General features: G+C 40.7%; 2 protein-coding genes across 18 annotated transcripts in view; one reads left to right on the top strand and one right to left on the bottom strand.

Annotated features, from left to right (window-relative positions):
- The window catches only part of LOC117540955 (protein NLRC3-like), a 105636-nt gene extending 94217 nt beyond the window's left edge, over positions 1-11419 (top strand). For 12 of the 17 annotated variants that reach the window (XM_034207930.1, XM_034207937.1, XM_034207942.1 and 9 more), the window contains 6 exons: positions 1195-1365; positions 2636-2806; positions 4493-4663; positions 6745-6785; positions 6949-6976; positions 10797-11419. In XM_034207930.1, the coding sequence (XP_034063821.1) occupies positions 1195-1365; positions 2636-2806; positions 4493-4663; positions 6745-6785; positions 6949-6962 (568 nt within the window). In that variant the 3' untranslated portion in view covers positions 6963-6976; positions 10797-11419. Of the gene's footprint in view, positions 1-1194; positions 1366-2635; positions 2807-4492; positions 4664-6161; positions 6710-6744; positions 6786-6948; positions 6977-10796 lie in introns of those variants that run through there. The other 5 variants (XM_034207938.1, XM_034207943.1, XM_034207946.1 and 2 more) reach the window with 5 other exon arrangements.
- LOC117540953 (ELMO domain-containing protein 1-like) overlaps positions 10647-12176 on the bottom strand; it is a 7977-nt gene continuing 6447 nt past the window's right edge. The window contains exon 7 of the mRNA XM_034207926.1: positions 10647-10653. Within this exon, the coding sequence (XP_034063817.1) occupies positions 10647-10653 (7 nt within the window). The remainder of the gene's footprint in view (positions 10654-12176) is intronic.

The following is a 12176-nucleotide window of genomic DNA, read 5'->3' as shown; positions in this document are numbered from 1 at the left end:
AATCCTGGTCGGCTGAGTCCATGCTGGCCAGTTCGTACTATCAAGCACAAGTATGGGCACGAGCAAAAATAGGACTCAAGAGCACAACCAGGCAATAAGGTCTTTAGTCAAGCGTTTAATCCAAAAGGTAAAAATAAAACAGGCAATGATCAAAAAATGTACTGACTTGAAGTAACAAAAAAACAACCAACTAGGTTGGTACAAATGCTAAGCAGCTAGAACAATAGCTTACGTCAGAAGAGAAACATTGAGCACCTTCTGCTATACAGACAAGACGAACTGGCACTGACCAAGGAAACAGCACAGACTAAATACACAGGTGAGGAGTGATCATTAGGGACAGCTGAGGCTCATTGAGACCAGGCAGGTGATTAACAGGGAGCGAAAATACACAGGTGAGGGAGTGAGGCGATCAGCCAGGGCCAGGATGTGACACTCTGTGGAGGTGCGAGGGTTTATATTAAATTATTAATATATAAACAAAAGGTTTAGAAATATCCAACCTTCAAATGACTATTTTAAATCAACGTTGCTCTGCACACTTGCTGAAGATCATTTGTGTGGAGATCTCAGTTCATTTGTAGAGCTGCTCGAGTATAGCACACACACACACACACACACACACACACACACACACACACACACACACACACACACACACACACACACACACACACACACACCACACACACACACACACACACACACACACACACACACACACACACACACACACACACACACACGCACACACACACATATGGACCTTAAATAAAGTCTTTATTAAGAACGAGAAAAGTTTTAACATATATATAGTTTTTAGTAAACATGTGAGAAATGTGCGAGGGTGATGACGTCAGAGCATCGTCCTCTGGGCTGAGCCCTGGAAACGTTACACGTGTTTTTTTGTTGTTGATATTTTTCTTAAGATATTTAAAATGGCACGGTCGTAAACATTGAATTAATCCATTTGATAATATGTAATCAACTTAGGCACCCTCCCATAGAAACAATAATCATTACAATACAGATATTCATAACTCATATTCCAATACCTGAATCATTTTGAATATTGGATGAATCATTCCCATCCCTAATTCAAACCCTGTTTGACTCTGATCAGATTATTAAACCTGGAGTTATTTCTAACAGGAACTTTGTTTTCTAAAGTTACATCATGTTTTCTTTATTCAGACTGAGGGACTGCAGTTTGTCAGAGATCAGCTGTTCTGCTCTGGCCTCAGCTCTGAAGTCCAACATCCATCTGAGAGATCTGGACCTGAGTAAGAACTGTCTGCAGGATTCAGGAGTGGAGCTGCTGAGAGATCTTCTGGAGAGTCCAGACTGCAGACTGAAGTCTCTCAGGTCAGTTCACTGACTGCAGTTCATACAGATCTGTTTGTGTTTAGGATTTCCTGAAAGAACAAATAGAATATTATTGTTATTTTGTCCACTTTGCTAATGACTGAATATTGATCAGAGTAACAGAGAGAGGTGAATGTGTGAGGGAGAGAGTCTGAGCTTCCACAGACTCACTCTGAGCTCCAGGAGTCAGTGGAGATGCTGTCAGGACTGATGAGCTGTGAGGGAGAGGAAGGAGTTGATGAACATCTGATCAAAGTTAGAGTTCCAGATTATCAGTGGATTGTTTCTAAATCATCTCTGACATCAACTAGGGATGGCAATTTGAAAGTAAATGTATGTTCGAATATTCGACCCCCAAAAAACGGTTAACCGAATATTCGAAATGTACAAATCCAATAATATATATATATGTTTTTAAATGTTAAAAAAAATATATTTTTAATAATAAATACATTTGTGTTTCTCGTGTAGGACTCTCCGTTAGAGAGTAACGTTCAGGGGTTAAGTTGGTGTTTGATATGAGGGGGGGCTCTCTGTGGAGGTGCGAGGGTTTATATTAAATTATTAATATATAAATAAAAGGTTTAGAAATATCCAACCTTCAAATGACTATTTTAAATCAACGTCGCTCTGCACACTTGCTGAAGATCATTTGTGTGGAGATCTCAGTTCATTTGTAGAGCTGCTCGAGTATAGCACACACACACACACACACACACACACACACACACACACACACACACACACACACACACACACACACACACACACACACACACACACACACACACACACACACACACACACACACACACACACACACACACACACACATATGGACCTTAAATAAAGTCTATATTAAGAACGAGAGAAGTTTTAACATATATATAGTTTTTAGTAAACATGTGAGAAGTGTGCGAGGGTGATGACGTCAGAGCATCGTCCTCTGGGCTGAGCCCTGGAAACGTTACACGTGTTTTTTCGTTGTTGATATTTTTCTTAAGATATTTAAAATGGCACGGTCGTAAACATTGAATTAATCCATTTGATAATATGTAATCAACTTAGGCACCCCTCCCATAGCAACAATAATCATTACAATACAGATATTCATAACTCATATTCCAATACCTGAATCATTTTGAATATTGGATGAATCATTCCCATCCCTAATTCAAACCCTGTTTGACTCTGATCAGATTATTAAACCTGGAGTTATTTCTAACAGGAACTTTGTTTTCTAAAGTTACATCATGTTTTCTTTATTCAGTCTGAGGAGCTGCTGGTTGTCAGAGATCAGCTGTTCTGCTCTGGCCTCAGCTCTGAAGTCCAACATCCATCTGAGAGATCTGGACCTGAGTCTCAACGCTCTGAAGGATTCAGGAGTGGAGCTGCTGGGAGATCTTCTGGAGAGTCCAGACTGCAGACTGGAGACCCTCAGGTCAGTGAGGGGTCTCTGCTGGTTCAGCAGTATTGTATGAAACTCAGGGAGGTGTTTCTCTCTCTGGGGAACAGATCAGTGATGTTACCCACTGACTGCAGGCTCTTCCATTCTTCCATCAACTAGAGAAGGCCAGCTGGAAATGCAAAGCCTCACTTTAGTAATCTACTCTCTGACAGACATGTGGGGTTTACAGAAGAGAGGGAAAGGTAGTCTGTTCTTTATTTTAATGTTTTTTATGTGATGTTTTCAGTTTGTAGACTAATGGCTGGTATGTCATCACATCTGGATGTCATCATGCTACCATGAGCAGCTGGTTAGCTTGACTCAGCAAACAGATGGGGAAACAGCTGGCCTGGCTTCGTCTGGTTTTTGTTCTTTATCCTTTAATTTTCACACAATTGTTAATTTGAGCAATGCTGACTTTAATAAATATGTAAATCAGGATCACAAGAGAAACAGACGAGCTGACTCTCCTCCAACATATGTCTTTCTATACATTATGAATAATCACGCAAACATAACATCTAGTCAAATGATGTTCTCCTCAAATGCATGGGTCTATCCCCCAGAGAAGGACTTCCAGCAGCTCTGCAGTCACAGAGCAGAGTAAGGGAGCCATGCCTCCCACAGAGCCTACCACAGTGTGCCTCTGGGATGTGATTGAGTGTTGAAGTTATTCACCTTTGGTTATGGACCAATCTTGGTGCTCCACCCCTTTTTGCCAGTTGTACCTGACCTACCAGAAAGGCAACCTTAAGAGCTGAGATGAGATATAACAGACTCCCTCTGAGCTCCATGAGTCAGTGGAGATACTGTAAAAACAAATATATATATTTTAATAATAAACACATTTGTGTTTGTCGTGTAGGACTCTCCGTTAGAGAGTAACGTTCAGGGGTTAAGTTGGTGTTTGATATGTGGGGGGGGCTCTCTGTGGAGGTGTGAGGGTTTATATTAAATTATTAATATATAAACAAAAGGTTTAGAAATATCCAACCTTCAAATTACTATTTTAAATCAACGTTGCTCTGCACACTTGCTGAAGATCATTTGTGTGGAGATCTCAGTTCATTTGTAGAGCTGCACGAGTATAGCACACACACACACACACACACACACACACACACACACACACACACACACACACACACACACACACACACACACACACACACACCACATACACACACACACACACACACACACACACACACACACACACACACACACACACACACACACACACACATGGACCTTAAATAAAGTCTATATTAAGAACGAGAGAAGTTTTAACATATATATAGTTTTTAGTAAACATGTGAGAAGTGTGCGAGGGTGATGACGTCAGAGCATCGTCCTCTGGGCTGAGCCCTGGAAACGTTACACGTGTTTTTTTGTTGATGATATTTTTCTTAAGATATTTAAAATGGCACGGTCGTAAACATTGAATTAATCCATTTGATAATATGTAATCAACTTAGGCACCCCTCCCATAGAAACAATAATCATTACAATACAGATATTCATAACTCATATTCCAATACCTGAATCATTTTGAATATTGGATGAATCATTCCCATCCCTAATTCAAACCCTGTTTGACTCTGATCAGATTATTAAACCTGGAGTTATTTCTAACAGGAACTTTGTTTTCTAAAGTTACATCATGTTTTCTTTATTCAGACTGAGGGGCTGCATGTTGTCAGAGATCAGCTGTTCTGCTCTGGCCTCAGCTCTGAAGTCCAACCTCCATCTGAGAGATCTGGACCTGAGTCACAACACTCTGCAGGATTCAGGAGTGGAGCTGCTGAGAGATCTTCTGGAGAGTCCAGACTGCAGACTGAAGACCCTCAGGTCAGTTCACTGACTGCAGTTCATACAGATCTGTTTGTGTTTAGGATTTCCTGAAAGAACAAATAGAATATTATTGTTATTTTGTCCACTTTGCTAATGACTGAATATTGATCAGAGTAACAGAGAGAGGTGAATGTGTGAGGGAGAGAGTCTGAGCTTCCACAGACTCACTCTGAGCTCCAGGAGTCAGTGGAGATGCTGTCAGTCCTGATGAGCTGTGAGGGAGAGGAAGGAGTTGATGAACATCTGATCAAAGTTAGAGTTCCAGATTATCAGTGGATTGTTTCTAAATCATCTCTGACATCAACTAGGGATGGCAATTTGAAAGTAAATGTATGTTCGAATATTCGACCCCCAAAAAACGGTTAACCGAATATTCGAAATGTACAAATCCAATAATATATATATATGTTTTTAAATGTTAAAAAAATATATTTGTAATAATAAACACATTTGTGTTTCTCGTGTAGGACTCTCCGTTAGAGAGTAACGTTCAGGGGTTAAGTTGGTGTTTGATATGTGGGGGAGCTCTCTGTGGAGGTGCGAGGGTTTATATTAAATTATTAATATATAAACAAAAGGTTTAGAAATATCCAACCTTCAAATGACTATTTTAAATCAACGTTGCTCTGCACACTTGCTGAAGATCATTTGTGTGGAGATCTCAGTTCATTTGTAGAGCTGCACGAGTATAGCACACACACACACACCACACACACACACCACACACACACACCACACAACACACACACACACACACACACACACACACACAACACACACACACACACACACACACACACACACACACATACACACACATACTCACACAACACACACACACCACACACACACACACCACAACACCACACACATTATACACATACACACCACACACACACACACCACACCATACACACATTACACACACATACTCACCACCACACACACACACATACACCACATTACAACACACCCACATACACACACCACACACACACACACACACCACACACACCCACACACACACACACACACACACACACCACACACACACACACACATGGACCTTAAATAAAGTATCTATTAAGAACGAGAAAAGTTTTAACATATATATAGTTTTTAGTAAACATGTGAGAAGTGTGCGAGGGTGATGACGTCAGAGCATCGTCCTCTGGGCTGAGCCCTGGAAACGTTACACGTGTTTATTTTGTTGTTGCTATGTTTCTTAAGATATTTAAAATGGCACGGTCGTAAACATTAAATTAATCCATTTGATAATATGTAATCAACTTAGGCACCCTCCCATAGAAACAATAATCATTACAATACAGATATTCATAACTCATATTCCAATACCTGAATCATTTTGAATATTGGATGAATCATTCCCATCCCTAATTCAAACCCTGTTTGACTCTGATCAGATTATTAAACCTGGAGTTATTTCTAACAGGAACTTTGTTTTCTAAAGTTACATCATGTTTTCTTTATTCAGTCTGAGGAGCTGCAGGTTGTCAGAGATCAGCTGTTCTGCTCTGGCCTCAGCTCTGAAGTCCAACATCCATCTGAGAGATCTGGACCTGAGTCTCAACGCTCTGCAGGATTCAGGAGTGGAGCTGCTGAGAGATCTTCTGGAGAGTCCAGACTGCAGACTGGAGACCCTCAGGTCAGTGAGGGGTCTCTGCTGGTTCAGCAGTATTGTATGAAACTCAGGGAGGTGTTTCTCTCTCTGGGGAACAGATCAGTGATGTTACCCACTGACTGCAGGCTCTTCCATTCTTCCATCAACTAGAGAAGGCCAGCTGGAAATGCAAACCCTCACTTTAGTAATCTACTCTCTGACAGACATGTGGGGTTTACAGAAGAGAGGGAAAGGTAGTCTGTTCTTATGGGATGTTTTTAGTTTCTAATGACTGGTTACTTCCTGTCAGCTGAGAGCTGAGGCAGGCAGTCGTAGTGTTTGCAGAGAAGATATGATGGGATGTAAAGCATGAGATCAGGACTCTGAAGCTGACTCAAAGAACTAACTCTTATTTTAAACTGGATCTAAAGCTGTTGGATTGTGTTCATCCCTACAGGATCCGAGGAGAGACGATCAGAGCCAAGATCCAGAAGACCTGTGAGTACTGAATATCCTCCATTCATCCAGATATGAGACTCTTTAATGGAGCATGAGCTCAGAGGAAAACAACACTCTGGTTTCTCTCTTCATCATCTTGTCTGTTTCTCTTCATGTTTTATCATCATCATCATTCTCTCTCTCTCGCTCCTTCTCCTCTCAGGTGACAGGAAGTGAAGACACACAGGAAGGTGAGAGGTCGTACCAAGTGAACTTTATTTATTGAGGTTTCCCTACAGATTAAAATGTAGTTACTGGTCAGTGTTTTCTGGGATTCAAGAGAAATCTGCAGCTCAGGTTTTATTTGTTCACAGTTTATTTATCACGGGGCGAGTTTGAGACGTACAGAGGAGCGTGGAGACATTTAGGAAAGTATGAAAGAAGGCTGCAGCTGAGACTTCCTGTTGGCTGTCCTCAACATTAAATGAACAAAAACAATCAATTGTACTTAAAGCTTTTCTTAAGAACAAAGATGTGTCACCATAACCTGAACGTACATTTTTAAATGAATAAATATATGTAATTATATATCAGTTCATCTGCTGTGATCAATGTCTCACGCTCTGCTGTGATTGGCTGGTCCTGCTGTCACATGTTAACTCGTTAATAATCCTTTGGAAATCAACAACGAACTCAGAGGTTCCCAGTAATCTGAATACTTAGCTTTGGTCTTTGGATGTTCTGTTATTGTAGTTTGTGTTCGTTGAGCTGGAGTTGAGCTAACTCTGTTTCATAACTCCAGGCTCCAGTGTTCTTCTCACCTGAACACACACCTGGATCTTCATACAGCTGATCCTCTAACACGACCAAACACTACTTCAATAATATCTTTATATAACCATCCTTCTTTCATTTCATGCCATGTTTGCACACGTCTGCACAGCCCTCCACTTTAAAGCAGGGCCGTTTCTTCCTATAGGCGGACTATGCGGATGCCCACTAGGGGGCCCCCGTGCCCACTAGGGCCCCCAAGCTGAAAGTTCAGGTTCAGCCTCAATATGTTTGGGGAGAATTCAAATGAGCCGTCTTTATTTGTAGACAGCCCCCTCCTGTGTTCAGTGAAGCATTATATCCTTAAGAATCAAATGTAGGATATAAACACAACTAAACTGCAACGATAGCAAAGCTGAGGCTTGTGTTTGTGGGGATCAATAACGTCCAAATCATCGTTGGGCTGTCAGCCAATGAGTGACGTCTGAGGAAGATGAGAAATGTAAATTTTACATTGCTGAGAAAATGCTGCATCTCTTGCATTTATTGACGTAGAGGAGCCTTTTGTTTGGCTTTTTAATATACTTTTTTGTAAGTTTCAATTGCTTGTTTTTAGTGAAATTAGCCTGTTTTCCTCTTAGAGTGTAACAGATTGATGCGTCTCAACCAGTGTTGGGCAAGTTACTTCCAAAATGTAATATATTACATATGACTTATTACTCTCTTTTGAAAGTAATAAGTTACATTACAATATTACTGTCTCTGAAATGTAATTAGTTACACTACTTTAGTTACTTTTGAGTTACTTTCACCAAAAATAACCGCAAAAGAATGGCTAGTTATTTTAAATGCTGAAATGTAGTTTAGTGCAGCTCATTATACATCCAGTGAAGGGCAATGTGGTATAGCATAACAACTGTGTAGGCCCTTAAGGCTACTAACAAACTTGTATTACATGGCTTAGTTGAATACATTACATTACATTACATTACATTGCATTTAGCTGACGCTTTTCTCTAAATAAGTACATTCGACCAGGAAGACACAACCTTGAAGAAAACAGAATCATATAATTACATCAGGTTTCATAGAGCCAAACATTTCAAGTGCTACTCAACTGGCTTTAGGTAAGCCAGTCCTTTATTAGTATAAAAGTAATACTCAATTCTGATTGTAAATTCTTAACATGTGACACGTTGTTAATACAGCAGTACAGACCACTGTCAAGGACTATAATGAAGGTTGCTAAGGAGGATCAAGAAAGAGAAAGGAAAAGAGGTTAAAAGACGGAGCGCTGGACGTCAGATAAATCACCAGAAGAAGGCAGAGAGGAAGTAAACAATAACAGGACACGGAATGGGCTCTGTAGTTGGTTTAGTATATGGCCGTGTACAGGCCCGGTTCCAGAACAAAATGACTCAGGGTGCCTCTGAGATTACAGGGGGCGCAGCAGTAGTAGGTTTGCATGAGCAATAGTGGCATTGATGGTCCCCAATGAACACATTATGGCATTTGTTATGTTTTGAAACCAAGCAAGTGAGAACATTTCAAGTGAGTTAAAAGTGCAATCCTGAAATATTTCATATAGTCCAAAGTGGACTGTGGCAAAGAAAAGCACAAAAGCTTCAAAACTGTAGTGATAAAACAAATGAGAACATATTGTAAATCAAGGCACATATTATTTAAACCAGCTCATGGTTTGAAATGGCAAACATTGAAAAGCAAAAGTATTATTAAAACCATGTACTAAATCATCACTTTGGTCCCAACAAGAAAAAGGCGGCGATTGGCTCGTTTGGTTCTCTTCTTCCAGATTGTCCATAACATCTCAGCCATTGATGCATCAATGTACCTAGAGCCAGTTAGAAGAAGTGCAACCCGCAAAGCCAACTCTTTGAACTTCGAGCGAATTTTCGCAATAGTGACACTCTTAAATACTCCTTCTTTCCGAGAACAATCAGAGAGTGGAATTTGCTACCATTAGAAGCTGTCATCGCAGAAACCGTGGAGTGCTTCTGGCAAATTTTAAGAGACATTTAGCGGGGATCATCCATCCCCCACTGAGCGTGATACCTCTGGGTTCTGCTCAGTATTAATCCAGATCCAGATCCAAATATACTCTGGGAAGAGAATATTTACTGTGCTTGAAAACTGGATCACATCATCATGTGAGGTTGACTTTGTGACCTGGAGAACATTTCAGCTGCAACATTAATTTGTTGATAAGCTTGGGATATGAGATCTTTTTGTAGCCATTCGTGGTGAAGGCATCTGTGCTATTGTATGCATTATTTTTGACCCAACATTTCTACAGGCATGGCAGAATATGGCACTATTTTCACATGAATATTCCATTGTCCATCATTTGTATACCACGAGCTGCAAAATGACCGCCTAACCCCACTGTACAGGCGGGTACTTGTTTAGATATACCTGGGCAGGCTCTGTTTTGCCGTGGTATCCTGGCACCTGCGGGCCGCAGAGGGGCTGCGTAGTTTGGGGAGACGAAGACTGCTGCTCCGGGGGCGAGGGCGGCGAGTCAGGCGGGAGTAAGCTAGTGTCCACAACGGAGGGTAACGTGATGTCCCCATCTGACCTGTTGCTACTGTCTGCAGTAGATGCAGTGTTGCTGGGGCATGGGGCCCCCAAACAGCATCTTGCATGGGGCCCCCAAACAGCTAGAAACGGCCCTGCTTTAAAATACAACTCTCTATAGTTTTACATATATTGTCATATTTTCATTCTGCTAATTGTTGTAGCTTTTAAGGGTTCTTTGTATATTTACATTTATATTTGGTGTAGATACTTGTCTAATTATTTTTTTAATTGTAAATAGTTTCTTAAAAATACTTATTTTTATTATCTTTATATTTTTGACCTATTGCAACTTATTTTCTTATGTTGTTTATGTTCGCGCCACCAGACACTAAATCTACTTCCTTGTGTGTGTAAACGTACCTGTTGTTAATAAAGGTGGTTCTGATGAGGGACTGCATTCAGAAGAACCTCTGCTATACAGTAAACTAACCTAGGATGGTGTCAGCCTAACATACACATTCATACGTTCAGATAACAGGTTCAATTTAAATACTCGGGTAGAGCACAAGTACATCAAAATGGTACTTTAGTACAGCACATGAGTATATATACTCAGTTCCTTCACACCACAGTACAGAGAGGTGAGAGCAGATCAGGGAGTATTGATCCAGTGAGAACAAATACTCTCCTATCAGTTGAAGAAGCCCGTCTACAATCTACTGCTGGTTTTGTAACCAAAGTATTTCCCTGTTTCTCTTCCAGGTCCCAGAGGGCTACCTGTTGACCCGTGTCCATCTCAAAATGGTCCCCAGGCATCCCATAATCCTGCGTTTGGGGGGGAGACGTTCTCCCTGTAATCAAAGCACTGGTTCTCTTGGAGACACTCTCAAAGTCTTTGAGGACAAAGTCAGAAAAAGCCAAGAAGAAGAAATGATTTGAGCTCTTCTTTGTGTTCATCACCCCGGGTTCATTTAAAGGTCTCCTATCAGGCAAAAGTCACTTTGTGATGTCTTTTATACATAAACATGTGTCCCCGGTGTGTCAGGAGACTCACAAAGTGTCAGGAAATAAAACCCTTCTCTTTTCCTCCATACCCACATCTAAAAAAACATGAAATACATGCATACCAAGTTACTGCTAACAGTGTAGTTCCCTTATGTTGTTCACTTGAAATGTATAAAGAGAGACTTGGCCTTTATAATTTGGAATTGAAAAACGCACGACAATCGTTCTTCTCTGACATCATTACCAAAAACAAAAACAATGCACGTGCCTTGTTTGCTACCGTCGACAGACTAACTAACCCCCCAGTGTCAGTAGCCTCTGAATTTCTATCCACCAGGGCGTGCAATGATTTTGCCTTCTTCACTGACATAATTCAGAAAATCAGACAAGCAGTCAGTGCCTCTGCATCAGGAACAGCAAATGTGTTGTCTCTGTGTCCACTTAACATCAATTCAAACACCATGACACAGTTTCCATCAGATTAATGATAAAAACCTAGAGGACATTATTCAACTTCTGAAATCCTCCTCCTGCTGCCTTGATATTATTCCAACAGGGTTTTTTCAAAGATGTTTTGCCTTGCATGGCCTCAGATCTACTTCATATAGTAAACAAGTCTCTTCACTCAGGTATTTTTCCACAGGCCCTGAAAACTGCAGTTATTAAACCACTCTTAAAAAAGAATATCTAGATGCTTAAGTAATGAACAATTACAGGCCCATATCAAACCTCCCATTTCTAGGTAAGATCATTGAAAAAGTTGTTTTTCAACAGTTGAGTAATTTCTTGCATTTAAATAGTTGTTTCGATGTGTTCCAGTCAGGCTTTCGTCCAAACCACAGCACTGAGACTGCTCTTGTAAAGGGTCTTCAATGACATCCACTTAAACACAGACAGTGGCAGAACTTCAGTGTTAGTATTATTAGATCTCAGTGCTGCGTTTGACACTGTTGACCACAGCATATTACTAGACCGACCGGAAAACTGGGTGGGACTTTCGGAAACAGTTCTGAATTGGTTTGAATCCTACTTAAAGGACAGAAACAACTTTGTTTCTATAGGTAAATACACATCTGAGTTGACAAATATGACATGTGGGGTTTCCTCAAGGCTCCATCTTGGGGCCTCTTCTCTTTA

The sequence above is a fragment of the Gymnodraco acuticeps genome, unplaced genomic scaffold, assembly GCF_902827175.1.
Source record: "Gymnodraco acuticeps unplaced genomic scaffold, fGymAcu1.1, whole genome shotgun sequence".
NCBI lineage: Eukaryota > Metazoa > Chordata > Actinopteri > Perciformes > Bathydraconidae > Gymnodraco > Gymnodraco acuticeps.
The sequence above is the reverse complement of the archived record's forward strand: the minus strand, read 5'-3'. Positions and strand labels throughout refer to the sequence as shown.